The following is a 17,936-nucleotide window of genomic DNA, read 5'->3' as shown; positions in this document are numbered from 1 at the left end:
CTGATGGCCATCTGTATGTCTTCTTTGGAAAAATGTCTATTCAGGTCCTCTGCCTACTTTTTAATTGGATTGTTTGCTTTGTTGTTATTGAGCTGTATGAGTTCTTTATATGTTTTGGGTGTTAACTCCTTTTTAGATATATGATTTGCAAATATGTTCTCCAATGCAGTAGGTTTCCTTTTTATTTTGTTGATCTTTTCCTTTGTTGTACATAAGCTTTTTAGTTTGATGTAGTCCCATTTGTTTATTTTTGCTTTTGTGGCCATTGCCTTTGGAGTCAGATTCAAAAAAATATCACCAAGTGGCATGTCAAGGAGCTTACTACCTATGTTTTCTTCTAGGAATTTTATGGTTTCTGGTCTTACATTCAAGTCTTTAATTCATTTTGAGTTAATTTTTGTGTATGGTGTAAGATAGTGGTCCAGTTTAATTCTTTTGCATGTAGCTGTCCAATTTTCCCAACACCAGTTATTGAAGAGGATATCCTTCTCCATTTTTGCCTCCTTTGTCATAAATTAGTTAGCCATATATGTGTGAGTTTATTTCTGGGCTTTCTATTCTGTTCCATTGATCTATGTGTCTCTTTTTATGCTAATACCATACTGTTTTGATTACTGTGGCTTTGTAATATAGTTTGAAGTCTGGAAACGTGATGCTTCCAGATTATAGTTCTTTCTCAAGATTGCTTTGGTTATTTGGGATCTTCAGTGGTTCCATATAAATTTTAAGACTTTTTGTTCTATTTCTGTGAAAAATGCCATTGGAATTTTGGTTGGGGTTACATTGATTCTGTAGATTGCTTTGGGTAATATGGGCATTTTTACAATATTATCTCTTCCAATGCATGAGCATGGTATATCTTTCCATTTTTTTGTCTTCTTCAATTTCTTTCATTAATATCTTATAGTTTTCAGTGTACAGATCTTTCACCTTCTTAAATTTATTCCTAGGTACTTTATATTTTTACAGTTGTAAATGAGGTTGTTTTCTTAATTTTAGTTTATGATGGTTCATTATTAGTGTATAAAACTGGGACAGATTTTTATATGTTGATTTTGTACCCTGAAACTTAACTGAATTCATTTATTAGTTCTAACAGTTTTTTTGGTGGATTCTTTAGGGTTTTCTCTATATAAAATCATGTTATCCGCAAACAAATAGTGACAGTTTTGCCTCTTCCTTTCCAATTTGGGTGCCTTTTATTTCTTTTTCCTGCCTAATTGCTCTGGCTAGGACTTCCAATTCCATGTTGAATAAAAATGGCAAAAATGGGCATCCTTGTCTTCTTTGCAATCTTAAGGGAAAAGCTTCCAGCTTTTCACATTTGAGTAGGATGTTAGCTGTGGGTTTGTCATATATGGACTTTATTATGTTGAGGTACATTCCATGTATAACCACTTTGTTCAGAGTTTTATCATAAATGGACATTGAATTTTTCCAAATTCTTTTTCTGCATCTATTGAGACGAGCCTATGATTTTTATTCTTCATTTTGTTAATGTGGTGTATCACGTTGATTGTTGTGAATATTGAACCATCCTTGCACCCATAGAATAAATCCCAGTTGATCGTGGTGTCTGATCCTTTTAATGTGTTGTTGAATTCAGTTTGCTAATATTTTGTTGAGGATTTTTGCACCTATGTTCATCAGGGATTTTGGCCTGTAATTTCCCTTTTGTGTGGTGTCCTTCTCTGGTTTTGGTATCAGTGTAATGCTGGCCTAGTAAAACTTTTCAGAAGAGTTTGAGAAGGATAGGTATTTAATCTTCTTTGAGTGTTTGTAGAATTCACCTGTAAAGCCATCTGGTCCTGGACTTTTGTTTGTTGGGAGTTTTTTTTTGTTTTTTTTTAAATTACTGATTCAATCTCCTTACTAATAATTGGTCTATTCAGATTATATTTCTTCATGATTCAGTCTTGGAAGATTGTATGTGTCTAAGAATTTATCCATTTCTCATAGACATCTATTTTTTAAAAGATCATCAGGTGGTTCTGGCCCTCTTCCCAGATGATAACCACTGCTGGGACAGGGGAGGTGGGTGACTCTAGGCTTCCTCCCACAAGGTATTGCCAAAGTGAAGGAGCTCTGAGTTACACAGTTGGGCCGTGTGCTTCAAGGATGGAGCTTTTGATGAGAAGTGGGGAGAGGTTAAAAGCTCTTCAGTCTCTAAGAGGTGCCATTTAGGACTGGTCTCCCCAAGTTTTCTTCTACTCTAATGATTTCTTCTGAGAATGGGGCCACTGTGACCCTTCTCCCTGAAAGGCCAGTGGGGTGAGTGGGAGCCCCTAGGAGTGGAGGCATGGACAGGCAAGCTACTAAAACTGCCTCTGATAGGACTAAAGGTAGCCTCATGGCTTACAGATGGTTTCATCCGGCTTCCTAGGGTGGGAGACAACAGAGGAATTGGTAGCATGTGTTTCTTGGATATGTCCACAGTGCTGCAAATGCCCCTTGGGAACATGGTGTAGGTGAGGCCACAGGTTGAGATTCAGAGTTTTCAGATCATGTCCATTTCTCTTGTACCATGACCTGGCATGCCTGTCTAGAAGCAAGCCATGTTTCATTTCATCTGCCCTTTCCTCTGCTTCCCTGGGTCACTCCCTCCATACCTGTCGTTAGCTAGAGTCACAGCTTTCTACCTGGTCTCCCTCCCTTCAATTGTCCAAACACCCCACCCCCCTTACCCAGTCATTTCTTTTTTTTTTTTTTTTTTTTTTTTGCTGTACGCGGGCCTCTCACTGTTGTGGCCTCTCCTGTTGCAGAGCACAGGCTCCAGATGCGCAGGCTCAGCGGCCGGGGCACGAACCCATGTCCCCTGCATCGGCAGGCGGACTCTCAACCACTGTGCCACCAGGGAAGCCCTACCCAGTCATTTCTTAAACCTTGCTGCCCTTTGTGCTTTGCACAAAGAGAAAGGTTCTTGTGGCCCCTGGGGCAAAGCTCGGAGATGGCCTCCCCTGCTGGGAGGTTACAGGGGAATAATTGAGATGTAGCTCTGATGTAGCTTGTGTGTACAGCAGTCTACCTTGCGCCAGTGCTGCCTGAGAGCCAAAGCAAGCATTAGCGTCTTCAGCTTGCAAATGAGGAAAATAAGGCTCAGAGAGGAAAGTTTCTCCACTAGTTGTGGCTGGGGTGTGACTCAGACATGGTTAGCTGGCTCTACATACAGTGCTGGAAGAGGATTCTGTGAGAAAACAGAACGCAGACTCAAGCTCTGGCCTCCTCTACTTCTGATGGTGTTTGCAGAGAAGGCTGCTTGAGCCCTTGGGTGGGCTCACCTTGCTACGTGGCCCAGGCTGCTCCCTCCTGTGCACCCCTCCTGAGTGAGCCCCGACTCTCAGTGGTCATTGTGGGACCAGGCGTGACTCTAGAGCTGGGGTATGGTGCCCACACTTTAGCAGGGACAGGGAGACCTCTGTCCTGGCCTAGGAAGGCAGTGGAGCTACTGGGGCAGAGACCCCGCTGTAACGCAGTGCTGCACGAGCAGAGAATGCAAGTGTGAGGATGGAGGAGACCCCCTCTAGTCACCCCTCTTACACATGCACCCCATATTCCATAGGGGAGGGGACTAGGCCTCAAAAGGAAAAGCTCAGGGAGCCAATAACCCTCTCCCTTATCATTAAGAGCCCTCCACCTCCGGGGAGCCCGTCTCCAGACCACTCTTTCTACTCCCCACCCCCACCCAGGCGCTCTTGCTTCTGCACGGCCCTGTGGGGAATGCAAGATTCCTCCCAACTGGGCTCCCAGTTCCTCCCCACCGCATCCCCATCACTGAAACACCCCCCCAGGGATAGGGGCAAACGGGACTAGCTCTCCAGACGAGTCCCATCGCTTCGTTCAGGGCTGCTCTGCTGAGAGCTCGCGAGAAGGCACATGTACCCGAGTGCACACCAGTGAGAGAACTGGTCCTCACTCTGGGATTCTCCCACACCACCTCTCACCTCTCCCCGTGAGGGGGGTGGGAGACTTCACCATATAGCCTAGGTGTGATGAATGTCTGGAGTTCAGATGTGAGTGGGACGGTAGTGGATACTTTCTCAAGGAGGGCAGAACCGGCAAGTTTCCTTGGCAGCTGAGCGGCTGCGCCCTGATGGAGCAGTGGGAAGGCACCCCACTTGGGGGTCATGCATTTGATGGCTCTGAAAGTCAGCATCCTAGTATAAGAAATGGGAATTTTAACAGTGCAACAGAAAATTATTTATTGGGAGAGTCAAACCCTAGAATAATCCAGTGAAATTGTTCTAACCATCATGTTTCAAAACTAGACAATTGCTTGAATCGAATTCTTTGCTCTAGTGCTTTGTGCGTGGGACGGTATGATCCGCTGGCTGAAACGACGAGTGTCACAGTAGCCCAGTCACATGCCACAGGGTGGCACAGATCACAAGGGACAGTGACAGTGATGTCAGAGCCAACTCTTCGGTAACATACAAGTTCTCAGAATTCTCAGTTGTTTGTCCATTTTGGTAGAAAGCGACAATTTTTAAGAGTGGAATTACAACTATGCAAATATATGCTTTGTATCCGATTCTTTAATCCAGAAAAAATAAGAGAATGCAGCCAACCAGAAGATGTTGGGGGTGGGAGGTGGATGGATCCTTCCTTAATTATTGTCCTCTTTTGGCGGTGAGAAGGACAAACTGCAGAGGTAATCCAGAGTACATCAGGTGCAGGCTTGCCTGGGTGAATGACTTCCGTATCCACTTCACCGGGTGGCTGTGAGGAGTGAGTCACAGATGTGTACAAAGTGCTTAGCCCAATATCTGGTCCTTTGTTGAATGCCTGGTTGGTGTTAGCCGCTACTTGTGTTGAAGGCTCAGCTGAGGAAGGGAGAAGCGCTGGAGAGCGACTCGGATGTAAGGTGGTGATGAAACGTCAAGTCTCAGCGCTCGCCTGTCTCTCCTGACGCTGGCTCCCCTTGCTGCTGTTTTCAGGACAGACCCTTTCCCCTGTTTTCCAGGCCGGAAGGCAAAAGGAATATTCAGAAGACTATGCCTAGGGTGGAGATAAACCTGGTCCCAACTTTCCAAAGCCATGATAAGCAGGATTGTGCAGGAGTAGAAGGTTGAAGGGGGTGGAGGGCAATGAGCTGAACCCTCAGACAGGGAAGTATTTGGTGGGTTCGATTTCTGCAAGTCGCAGTTCATCTTCACCTTTTTTTAGATAATTATAGTTGATTTACAATATTGTGTTAGTTTCAGGTGCACAGCAAAGTGATTCAGATGTGTGTATATATATATATATATATATATATATATATATATGTAATTTTCCATTATAGGTTACTACAAGATATTGAATATAGTTCCCTGTGCTACACAGTAAATCCTTGTTGCTTATCTATTTTATGTATAGTAGTTTGTATCTGTTAATCCCATACTCCTAATTTCTCCCTCCCACTCTCTTCCCCCTTTAGTAACCAACCGTAAGTTTGTTTTCTGTCTGTGAGTCTGTTTCTATTTTGTATATAGATTCATTTGTATTATTTTTTAGATTCCACATGTAAGTGATATCATACAATATTTGTCTTTCTCTATCTGACTTACCTCGCTTAGTATGATATTCTCTAGATCCATCCATGTTACTGCAAATGGGAATATTTCATTCTTTTTAATGGAGTAATATTCCATCGTGTGTGTGTGTGTTTGTATGCCACATCTTCTTAAACCAGTCCTCTGTTGGTGGGTACTTGGGTTGTTTCCATGTCTTGGCTAATGTAAATAGTGCTGCAGTGAACATTGGGGTGCATGTGTCTTTTTGAATTATGGTTTTTTCAGGGTATATGCCCAGGAGTGGGATTGCTGGATCATATGGTAGCTCTATTTTTAATTTTTTGAGGAATCTCCATACTGTTTTCCATAGTGGCTGCACCAATTTACACTCCCACCAAAAGTGTAGGAGGGTTCCCTTTTCTGCACACCCTCTCCAGCATTTATAACTTGGAGACTTTTTGATGAAGTCATTCTGACAGGTGTGAGGTGATACCTCATTGTGGTTTTGATTTGCACTTCTCTGATAATTAATGATGTTGAGCATGTTTTCATGTGCCTGTTGGCCATCTGTCCTCTTTGGAGAAATGTCTGTTTAGGTCTTCTGCCCGTTTTTTTGATGGGTTGAGGGGTTTTTTCTTTTATTATTATAATGAATTGTATGAGCTGTTTGTATTCTTTGGATATTAAGCCCTTGTCGGTCACCTCGTTTGCAAATATTTTCTCCTATTCTGTAGGTTGTCTTTTCGTTTCGTTGATCATCTCCTTTAATGGGAAAAGGTTTTAAGTTTGATTAGGTCCCATTTGTTTATTTTTGCTCTTATTTCTTTTGCCTTGGGAGACTTATCTAAGAAAATATTGCTACAATTTATGTCCCAAGAATGTTTTGTCTATGTTCTCACTAGGAGTTTTATGATGTCATGTCTTATGTTTAGGTCTTTAAACCATTTTGAGTTTATTTTTATATATGGTGTGAGAGAACATTCTAATTTTATTGATTTACATGTAGCTGTCCAGCTTTCCCAACACCACTTGCTGAAGAGCCTGTCTTTTCTCCATTGTATACTCTTGCCTCCTCTGTTGTAGATTAATTGACTGTAGGTGTGTGGGTTTGTTTCTGGGCTCTCTATTCTGTTCCATTGATCTATATGTATGTTTTTGTGCCCACACCACGCTTACTGTAGCTTTGTAGCATTGTCTCAAGTCTGGAAGGGCTATGCCTCCAGCTTTGTTCTTTTTCCTCAGGATTGCTTTGACAATTCAGGGTCTTTTGTGGTTCCATATAAATTTTAGGATTATTTGTCCTAGTTCTTTGCATCTTCCACTTTCTTAAGTTCTCCTGTGGAATCATGAGACAGGATAGTGTTAACCTGATTTCAAAGGTCATGACTAGTGCTTCCCTAGACAGGGGGGAGGTGTTGTTGAGGGAGAGTTGGAGGCTGAACGCTGGTCTACCTGTCTTAGCACTGGAGCAACTCTGATGGGGGAGGCGTGTCACCAGCTCCACATTTGGCCCCATTTCTTCCTTCTTGATTGGTGACTTGGCTCACACTGAGGAAAGACGGGTGGGAAGAGAGACTGATCTGGCTGGGAGAGGTTGAAAGGTCTACGAGACGTCGATATAGCCATGCTGTGTGTGGGAAAATTCAGGTTTAGAGTTGGGGCTGGAGTGAAAAGCAACATTACTTTGTGAATGTGAAGGGAGGGAGAGGTTTCTCACAAGTGTCACTTCACTGCATCACTGCAGCAAGGTTGGAAGTAGGAATTTTTGTTGAGAAGACAACTGAGGCTTAGAAAGATCAAGAAATTTCTTCAGGGTCACAGCAGGGTGGGCATCTGTACCAGTCTTGTCAGCACCTCTGTTGGCTCTTAGCTGCATGAAGGTGAGGTGAGCATTGAAGCAGAAAGACCTCATGGAGCACAGAGAGCAAAGGGCAGGGCTTTGGGGGAGGACCGCATTTAGGGGATGGAGGAAGAAGAAGCCGTAAAGGAACCGAGTCCTAGGGCTGCCGTTACAAATTGTCTCCATCTGGGTGGCTTAAAACAAGAGAAATTTATTCTCTCACAGTTGTGGAGGACAGAAGTCTGAAACCAAGTTGTCTGTAGGGTTGGCTCCTTCTGGAGGCTCTGAGAAAGAATCGTTCCATGCCTCTCTTCTAGCTTTTGGTTGCTGTCAGCAATCCTTGGCATTTCTTGGCTTGTAGCTACAAAACTCCAGTATCTACCTCTGTCTTCACATGACCTTTTGCTCTGTGTTTCATGTCTTCTCTTTTCTGTCTCTAAGAAGGACACTCATCTTTGGATTTAGGGCCCACCCTGATGCAGAATGATCTCACCTTAAGATTCTTACCTTGTTACATCTGCAAGGACCCTTATGCCAAGTAACATCACATTTTGAGTTTCGGGTGGACGTATCTTTTGGTGTCTGTAATTCAGTCTCCTGCACTGAGGGAGCACAAAGCAAGGAAGAGAGTGGCAAATATGGCCCTAGTGAAAGGCCAGAGGCCAGTGGCTCCCACACAGCAGTGCCATCTCTTCTCTGAGCAGCAAACAAGGGATGTATCTCCTTCACTTGGTGGCTTTGAGAAGGAGAGATCCTCATTCCTCTTGGGTTTGAATCTTCCTGAAGACAGGAACAGGTGCATCTGTAGGAGTCTTTCAGACACAGGCCAGTCTGTCAACAGAACACCTTGCTGATCCTCTAGTTCTCAGTGGGGGCCCTTACAAGAGTGAATGAGATGATGCCACTCCTCATGGGATGTCACTAAGGGATCATGGTCATGGTCCCTAAGGGACAAGGTCATTCTTGATTAATGCCAGAAGAAAGTACAGATGTTGCATGGTAGTGGGAGGGACTGGCCTGTGAGCCGCACTCTGAGAGCCACTGGACCAGGCCACTTGAGAGCAGAGGACCTCTAACCTCTAGATTCTTCATAGATAAAGTCCACTGGGACCTCTGCATTCCTGTTCCTCCTACCCGGTGCCGTGCCCTGAGGGTAACTGGTGACCTCACCACTGTGCAAGGAGGCGAGATCTTCCCAGTAACCAAAACATTCAGCTCACGTGTCTTACAGCTCCTCTTCCTTGCCTTGACCAATCAAAGCCTGACTCTCACGCTAAGTCACACCCCTATCCTGATAAATTAAAGGACCACACTAACAGGTCCTAATGTACCTAGTGAATCCTCTCCTTAAAAGCTCTGAGAGCCTCAGCTTCATGGCCTCTCCCCTCACCTTGGCCTGATCTCTCTGCTTCACAGTTCTGTCCCTGGATTCTTTAGAGAACTTGCTGATGGACTGGGAGTAAGAGAAACTAGTGGAGAGAGGTGGTGGGGCAGGGATGGAGGTTATTAACGTATGTGAGAGAAAATCACCCTTTTCCCTAAAAACAAGGCATTTTCCTAGCAGAATGGCTTAGAACGTGGGCATGGATGGGGGCTCAGATGGCTGAGGTTTGAATCTTAGCTCCACTATCTGAGTATCCTTAGGTGGTCACCTACCCTTTCTAAGCTTGGTTTCTTCATTTAAAAAATGAGGATAAAGACTTTCCCCACCTGCTGGGGCTGCTATGAGGATGTCATGAGATAGCACACATTTAACAAAGTCAAAAATGTAACAAAGTCAGCCCCTCCCACTGGGACTACTACCACAAAGACATCTTTCCCTGGTGGGTGGCCTTTCTGCCTTTGTGTCATTACATGTGCTTCTCCCTGTGTGAGCCCCTTTGCCCAAATCTTTCACCTTTTATTCCCAATTCCAGCTCATCCTTCTAGAATCATCTCACGGGTCGTCCCCACAAAGAATGATACATAATACATTTACTCAGCAACTATTAAATGTCAGGTACTCTTCTTAAGAGTTTACTTATATTATCCAACCTTGTCCTCATGATAACCCTATGAAATCAATAGCTTTATCTGCTTTTACAAAGAAACTGAGGCTTGGGGACCATGATCCCAAGTCTGTCTGGGATCCAAAGCTTGTGCTCATGTTGCACGTGACTCCACTGACTCCGCCCTCCCCCCCCTCCCCACTCCGGGCACATTTAGCACCTTGTGCTTCAGCATGTGCCCACATGGAGGACAGCAGAGTGGCAGTGATCTCGCCAGTCACCAGCCCTGGGGTTCTGAGTCCCTGGTCAGCAGATCTGGCCTGGGCTGCCTGGGTCAGAATCACCTGGGATCTTGTTGCAAATGCCAGTTTCTGACGCTGCCACGGGAAATTCTCCCTCAGTAGATAACAACACCTCCAGGTGGTTCTGAAGTGCAGCTAGATTTGAGAACTGTTGTTCTGGTCCAGCCAAGCAAGGACATGACTTGCCCGAGGTCACATAGCAGCCAGTCAGCAGCAGAGTTGGGACCACTCTAAGCCTGTGTTCTTTCTACTGTTCTCTGTGTGTTTCAGATTTGGGCCATGCGTCTGAATTCAATTAAAACCAAAATAAATCCCTTTTGGTTTATCTATGGTTTTCTCTGATTCATACGTCAGTCTCTATTTATGCAAACCACTGAGAACTGACATTATGTAAATCTTTTTACTCCCCAATCTAAGCTCTTTTAAGCAACTGGACTCCCGTTCTCTGTGCTGTCAGAACTCTAGGTGGTCCCTTACCCTCCCAGGGCTGCCTTTCCCCTACATGTGCTGCAGGGACCCTGTTGCTCAGTGACCCTGAGGGGACTCCTCCCCTTGGTCTGGTCTTAAGGGGGCTTAAGAGGGACTGGGCCCTCCTTAAATGCAACCCAGAAGAGGCAATCGATGGTCCTGACTCACCTCAGCTTCCAGTGGGATTACTTTTTCAGGCAAACTTGAAAATAACTGCTCAAGAAGCCCTGCAGATTGAAGAGCCGGGTGTCAATTCAGTTCAGCTCAACAACTGTTTGTTAACGGCCTCCCAGGCTCTAGGCCATTGCTTGCTGAGCCTTCAGAGGAATGTGGAGATAGATGAGTGAGGCACAGCAGCCACCTCTGCCCTGGGGCATTCTCTGTCTCCCCATATACAGTCAGTCACGAGCTGCTCAGCATTCAGCATGGGTCTCCCATGCCCAACACATCAGGCACCCCTGTGGGCTGGCAGGACTCTGTCTGGCTAGGGAGGATCCAGACCTATCCCATCAGTGGTGCCTGGACCAGTGTTAGCCTGTGTCTAGGGCTGGACCTCCCCAGTGGGTGATTAGTGGGGGTCCCTGGTAATAACCTCTCCAGACAGACCCTGGCACCTCTCTGTTGATGTGGCCCCTGTCTACGGACTGCTGATGTGAAGAAAGGTGACGTCAAGGCGAGAGCACTGGCCAATACCCTGGAGTTCTGTTTCTGCTTAGCTGTGTGACCTTGAGCAGGCCACCCTACCAACTAAACCCCAGTCTCCTCCACTGTCAGATTGTGGAGGAAGTCCTTGCACACCTCCCAGGAGCTTTAGCTTAAATGAGATGATGCACTTGAGTATGTGGAATATGCTATAAAACACAACACAAAGTACTGTATTATTAAAATCATTAATTGTTCATTCTCAAAGGGACTTTAGAGATGACCTCATCCAGTGGTTTTCAAAATGACAGTTCAGGCCACAGAATCCTTTCCTGGGATGAAATCTTACATTGAAGCCCAATACGTAACAGGAAAATGGAAAGAAAGAAAACCCGGCACAACTCTGCTGGGAGCTGAGGGAGGAGGTTGTCCCGCTGGGTGCGAAGGGGTGGCTTGCTCAGGGCCCAGCAGGGCTGAAATGAGCACTCCCGTCTTCCAATTCCTAGTCCAGGCTCTTCCCATTGACATCAGATTGTCTTCCACAGGAAGATCCAAGTTTACATAAAAGAAAAATTCAAGAGCAGTTGTCCTTAGATCTAAAATACTTGGTCAAATGCCTGGTCACAGCTGCCTCTGGAGATGAAGACTCCATGAGTAACTTCTCCAAAAAATCAGCTGAAGCTAGGAAGCAGAGGCCTAGGCCTCAGACTAGAAAAGCTGTTAGACCACATCCGCTCTGGTCCCCTTGGGGGAATGCTAATTTTACTTGCTGATTCTCAAAGGCAGGCTCAGGCATTTCTGCAGGGCAGAAAGATGTTCCCTAGTTTACCTGCCCATTGGATGAGCCAGTGATGTTCAGGTGGGGCTACCCCAGGCACACAAGATGACCCTTTAGGAAAAGCCAAGAAGCTTCAGAAGACTCAGCACAGACCCAGACACCCACGTCCCCTCCCCAGGAGAGCCCCAGCCCGTGAGTGCTGAACTGACCCCACTGATGATGTGGCTACAACATACGAATATGCTGCCCAGGCCAGGCCCCTGGCCCCTGGTCCAGGATTCTGACCCCCATGAGGCATTTGGATTGAAGAGCCCAGTATTTCCACACCCTCAAGGAAGAGCTACCATTTCCCGTCACACATATCCACCATGGATGCATAATAAGCATTTGTGAGCCTACTGGTATACTTCATACTTCACCGTACAACCGCTTGGTGTAGGAAGTTTGGGGTTGACTCCTCAATATCTGAAGAAGTACTTCCTTTTCTTTAGTCTTAAAACATCTCATTTCCGGTCTCAAGGGCCGCCTGACCTTTGATGTTGAGAGAGCTGTTAAGAGGACCCTGTGTGTTCTGAGCCAATCCCTTCCTTTTATAACATTATGACCTCTGTGATTGCATCTTTCCAGGTTAAGACATTCTAACATTGATTCATTGGCTCATATTTATCTGTTCTTCATCCATTAATTTCTTCATCCATTCTACAGATATTTACCGAGGACCCCCTAGGTGCCAGGTACTTTCTACGTGCTGGAAATAGCGAACAAAACAGACAATCCCTGCTCTCCTAGGGTAGGTAATAAATCTTTAAAAAGTAAAAGACACAATGTGACATGCAAAGTACAGTGCTAGACCTGCAGGGAGCCTTCCGAGGGGATAAGGTATGGACGTAAGTAACTGGTATCTTGTTTGGGGATTGTTGCTTGCAAGGAATAGAACCCCACCCAAACGAGCTCAAGTAAAAAGGGGGATATTGATAAGAATCAGATGTCCTTCAGAATAAAGGCAGGACCAGAGCAGTCGGCTCTAAACGCCATCATCTCTTTGGGGTATATTCACGTTGTCATACGTTCTCCCTTCCTCCCTCTTTTTCTCATTCCTCCTCTCTGTCCCACCTTCCTTTCTTATCCCCTTTGCCCCTCCCCCCTTCTCTAAGAAGGGGCGTGAGTAGGGGAGGCAACAGATGGCACCACTACTACAAGTGGACGCAAGATAGTAATTAGGGCAGAAGAATGATGTGAGCACAGCAAGGGCCGTTAGGGTTGGGAGGTGGGAGGATGACCTAGAGCTCCATGGAATCAAAGAAGGCTTTCTGGAGGAGGTGCTGTTTGAGTTGGGCCTTGGTGTGAGGAGGATTTGGACTCCTCTTAGAGATCGGGGTCCATTGCCAGAACAGAGAAAGGAGGTGGAAGACTGCCAACTCAGAGCACCGGGAGGACAGAAAAGGTCCTGATCACTCTACTTATCATCATCCCTCCATCCCTATGATGCCTTCAGTTAGATTCCTCTTCAGAGTGGATGGGATTGTCCTGAGTGCCGTGGCTTGGATCTGCAGGATCCAGACTACAGGAGCACATGGGGTATGGCTGAAAAGGACCTGGGGAGACAGGGTTATGAGATCACATAACCCCGGGCAGGGCAGAAGATGGATAAGGGCAGGGCTGGGAGAAATGCTGTCCAGTGGAGGTCAGAAAGCCACTCACTGGGACCCAAGTAATGTGGCTTGAAGATTTAGCCAGGTGGCAAGAGGGGCAGCTGCTCCATCCTTCCCACCTGTTAGTGTCAAGTCATCCACTGACAGAAGCTTTGATGGAGAAGTCACGTGACAGGTGAGCAGCCAGTCTGCCAACGATCTGCTGACTGATCGCTGGCATCATCAAGCACACAATTCAGTGTTTGTTGGGTTCCTCTGTATTTATTGGCACCTTATATAAAATGACAACGCTGTCGGTCATATCTGAGAACCTAATGAGTGGTGCCATCCGAGAGCCCCGGGTGGGGTGGGGCAGGGCCTTCCTGGAGGAGGTAGAATGAGTCACATATTATATGTGTCTACAAGTTAAAAAACAAAAAGGCCTTGAAACGGTGGGGACAGGAGGATTCATTTTGAGCGTTCACAGTTAGCCAGTGCTTTCACATAAGTACTCTTCTGTTGGCTTTCCATCAAGTCGGAAAAGGAGGGATTTTTCCCACTTTTGAAGGAGGAAACAGAGACTCAGAAGTTAAGATACCTGTTGAGATCACACAACTAATTGGCAGAGCTGGGACTTAATTCTGTCTGACCCCGAAGCCCAGGCTCTGGGCATGCCAACACATGTGCCTCCCCAAGAGCTGGGGGTCCTGCAGCAAGTCTCTGGGGCAGGTTCTGGGCTGGTCAGAGGCTGCCCGCACAGGGCTGTCCAGATTGTGATGGAAAAGCTGCCCCTGTCCCTCCCACAGACCTCTCCTCTACTTCTCAAGGATCTCAATTCCTCTGGTCCCCAAACCAGCATTTACAGTTTAAAAAATGACCTATTGCAGGTTGCTTCTTTCTTACAAGTTCAGGTATGGGATGAGTCAGACATGCCCCTGAGTGTACCTGCTACATGCAACATAAGTCAGAAATTACAGGGCTTTCCCATAATCGGATGTCGGCGCGAGGGAAACCCTGTAATATGTGGCTTACGCTCCACTCAGATCCAGAGTCTTGAGACGGTATTGTTGGCTGCTGTCCATCCACTGCATGAAGCATTGTCATCGTCAGGAAGAACTTGTTGGACGTTGAATGGGTCTGGGGCTTAACTGCTTGAGTACAAGTGTCTTAGAGGAGACCTATCTGTTATGTGACATTTAGCCACTCCTCTTCTCTAAAATGGGGATAACAATATGTGTCCCTGTGACTTTACAGTGTCGTCGTAAGAAATATACGAAGTAACATTAAGGTCACGGGGCCTTTCTTCTCCCGTAAGCTCCCTCACGACAGGGAGGGCTTCTATGTGAGAACAGCGTGTACTTTTCACAGCCAACTGCATTCACTTAGGGTCCAGATCTGCAGATGACAAGGGCAGCCTTAGCCGTCACCCTGCCTGGGAACTCGGCTGAACTTTCTTGCCCTGGACTGTGGTGTAGAACTTCAGTGCATCAGAATCACCGGGGGAGCCTTTTAAGTTACAGATTCAAGGCCCTCCCATCTGGTGACTTTTAGTGCAGAAGGTCTGAGGTGGGGTCAGAGAAATGATTTTTGAAAAGCTTACCAGGTGATACTGAATTGCAGGCCAGAACGGGTTAAAGGGGACCCAGGCTCAGAGGCCAGGACAGGCTCCTTGGAGGAGGCCACTTGGCATCTCCAACCTCTAGGCCTGTAGAAATGGAGAGGTTGGGGGTTTGTTTCTGTTGAAGAGGATGACAGCAGGAGTCAATTCCTTGCTGTTGGAGAGGTGGGAACGAGGGTCAGCAAAGGAAAGTGATGGCAGTCACTGAGCAAGGACCCGGACGTCTTGCAGGGATGTGACTGGACTGTGAGCCCCCTCCCTTAAGGCTGGAGCAGGACACCAGGCCTGTGATGGGCAGAGGGGCCGAGCTTCGCTGATGCCACAGCTGGGTTAACAGGACGTGTCCTTCTGTCTCCCTCCAGATCGTGTTCCGGAAGATCAGCGATGTGAAACGGGAGGAGGAAGAGCGCATGAAACGGAAGAACGAGGCCCCCCTGATCTTGCCGCCGGACCACCCTGTCCGGCGGCTCTTCCAGAGGTTCCGACAGCAGAAGGAGGCCAGGCTGGCTGCGGAGAGGGGCGGCCGGGACCTGGACGACCTGGATGTGGAGAAGGGCAGCATCCTCACCGAGCACACCCACCACGGCCTGGTGAAGGCCAGCGTCGTCACCGTCCGCGAGAGCCCTGCCACGCCCGTGGCCTTCCCTGCGGCCGCCGCATCAACAGGGCTGGACCACGCCAGGCTGCAGGCGCCGCCGGGGGCCGACTGCCTGGGCCCCAAGGCCGGCGGGGGTGACTGGGCCAAGCGCAAGGGCTGGGCCCGCTTCAAGGACTCCTGTGGGAAGGCTGAGGACTGGAGCAAGGTGTCCAAGGCCGAGTCCATGGAGACGCTCCCCGAGAGGACAAAGGCGAGTGGTGAGGCCACGCTCAAGAAGACAGACTCGTGTGACAGCGGCATCACCAAGAGCGACCTGCGTCTGGACAGCGTGGGCGAGGCCAGAAGCCCCCAGGACCGGAGCCCCATCTTGGCCGAGGTCAAGCATTCGTTCTACCCCATCCCTGAGCAGACACTGCAGGCCACCGTCCTGGAGGTGAAACACGAGCTGAAGGAGGACATCAAGGCCTTGAACACCAAAATGACGAACATTGAGAACCAGCTCTCTGAGATACTCAGGATATTAACTTCCAGAAGATCCTCTCAGTCTCCTCAGGAGCTGTTTGAAATATCGAGGCCCCAGTCCCCAGGATCAGAGAGGGACATTTTTGGAGCGAGCTGAGAGGTCTGCTGAAAAAAAAAAACAAGTCGAAGACAAAACACCCTATACCCTCCTGCCCTATAGACATCACCTCTACCGCACACACCTACATGACCAACAACTTTCAAAGTAGCCTCTTCCCGACAGAAAATCCAAGTGGGACCAGTCGCTTAGGCGCGCTCTCTCCTTTTCTCTATCTGGGGGAAGATCCGGGAAGAGGACTGTGCCACCACCCTGCAAGATGGCAGCTGCATCTGAACTGTCTTTGCACAATTTTGGAAGAGGAGGCACGCCATCTAAAGGGTATTTTCCTTCATTTAAAATTTTTTACTGCCATGATATTTGTAAAAGATGAAAACTACCAGGAAAGAACAGCAGCCACTGGGGATTGGTGGGAGAGCACCGAGAACCCCTCGTGTATATTACCACCCTGGGCTCCTTCGCCAGGACCGCCGGAGACTGTGGTGGGCACAGGGAGTTCCCAGCATTCCCTGTCCTTGGACAGCCTGTGTCTGAGGTCACCGTCTGTTTCCCTACTGTAGTCATTTGTAACAAGCTCGGGACAGGGGGAGCTTGAGGGACAGGGAGGGGAGGGTAGAGCCTTTCGACTTTCTGTCTCTAACGGTTAAGGCCGAAAAGCAGCTGAGGTGCTTTGGGTGCCTCCTGTAGACACTTAGAGCCGGGAATCTTCAGGTCTCCTTTCCCAAAAGAAATGAGCCAAGTGTAAGAGCTGGAGAGGGGCGGTGGCGATCCAGAGGTTCTCTGGGCTATGGTCTGCACCCTGCTCCTATAGGATAGTGGAAGGGGAGGGCCCTGGAGGCCCCGGATGAATCTCTGGCTCGGCTCCATGCCACTGGCCTCATCACACAGGCCCTTTGCTTCTTTTCCTTCTTGACCTCTTCCCAAGTGTTCCTGTGGCATTCCTCAGGGTATGGGGCATCGGCAGGAAGGGTGATGAGCCCAGATTTGCTTTATTAGCAAAGCAGACACACACACATGACCTCAGAAAAATGATTGTAGCGAGTGCTGTGTTTCTATTATGACTCTTGTTGGGATTGCCCTAGAGACGTTTGTATTTTGTCCACGGCATGGGTTCATTCTAGGACACTCGGGAGCCGTGCTTGGCCTTATTTTTAAGCTAATCTCTTTATCTCATACTAAAGTCAGTAGGACTTCAAGAGAAACCATGAGATTGCAGGGCTGTGATTGTAGTGGCTTCAGGAGCTGGAAAAAGAGAAAGAGGCAGGGGTTTCCAGACTGTCTCTGTAAAGTGATGGAGAGAGGTGGCTGCGGGACAGTGGTCCACGAGGAAGGTCTGAGCTTAGAACGATGATCACGGAGCCACCTATGGGCCATCCAGGTCCCTATGCCATGATGCTCGGGACTGTCCACTGCCTCACAGTCCCCTGGGTTCAGGTTATTCGTGTGCTTGGGCTCCTTTCAGTGGTGTCTGAGAAAGGAAAGAGATCTCTCCCAGACAAAGTGGAGAGAGGGGTCAGGACCCTAAAAATTGATAAGTAAGATTGGAAGTTCAGCTCTAAAAACTCAGCTTTGAGAGAGTGAAATTAGGAGTGATCTGGAAGTGATCTGGAATGATTAGTGACAGCATGGAATCGTCTAGGGTACTGACCTTCTGCACATGTGATGCTGTGGCAATCCCGTCCTTAGCACCTCTGCCTGGCGTTGCTTTGCAGTAGAGATTCTGGATCCCAAAGTTGATGTCCCTCAGTACTGAAGGGAACCTGACAGGTCAGGACCTGCCCTACCAAAGATATCTAGTGTTTCTGAAAGCCTCCTGTCTGAGCCTACCCACTCTCTTTAGTCCTGCTCAGTGGCCATGGCATGACCCAGGACTTGGACCTCAGTTGTCTGTGCAAGAGTGGGGCTGTCCTCTCCTGGCTGCCAGGGTTGGCACAGACAGCCTTGGGGAGCAGAGTCTGAAAGGTCAACGTGAGGGTCCTTCCCCAGAGGCCCCACACAC

General features: G+C 47.6%; 1 protein-coding gene across 1 annotated transcript; it reads right to left on the bottom strand.

The window, feature by feature from the left end:
• Positions 1 to 4,203: 4,203 nt before the first annotated feature.
• LOC149750493 (uncharacterized) lies at positions 4,204 to 11,801 on the bottom strand. The gene is made up of 4 exons (XM_089921793.1): positions 11,747 to 11,801; positions 10,259 to 10,317; positions 7,840 to 7,976; positions 4,204 to 4,849 (listed from the first exon to the last, which is right to left on the bottom strand). Exons 1-4 carry the CDS (start codon positions 11,799 to 11,801, stop codon positions 4,447 to 4,449), a joined length of 654 nt encoding a protein of 217 aa, XP_089777919.1. The 3' UTR covers positions 4,204 to 4,446.
• Positions 11,802 to 17,936: the final 6,135 nt, after the last annotated feature.

This window comes from Delphinapterus leucas, chromosome 1 (assembly GCF_059928025.1).
Source record: "Delphinapterus leucas isolate spDelLeu-1000000601 "Yukka" chromosome 1, BTC_Dleu_Yukka2, whole genome shotgun sequence".
NCBI classification, from domain to species: Eukaryota; Metazoa; Chordata; class Mammalia; order Artiodactyla; family Monodontidae; genus Delphinapterus; species Delphinapterus leucas.
This window is presented reverse-complemented; position numbering and strand designations above follow the sequence as displayed.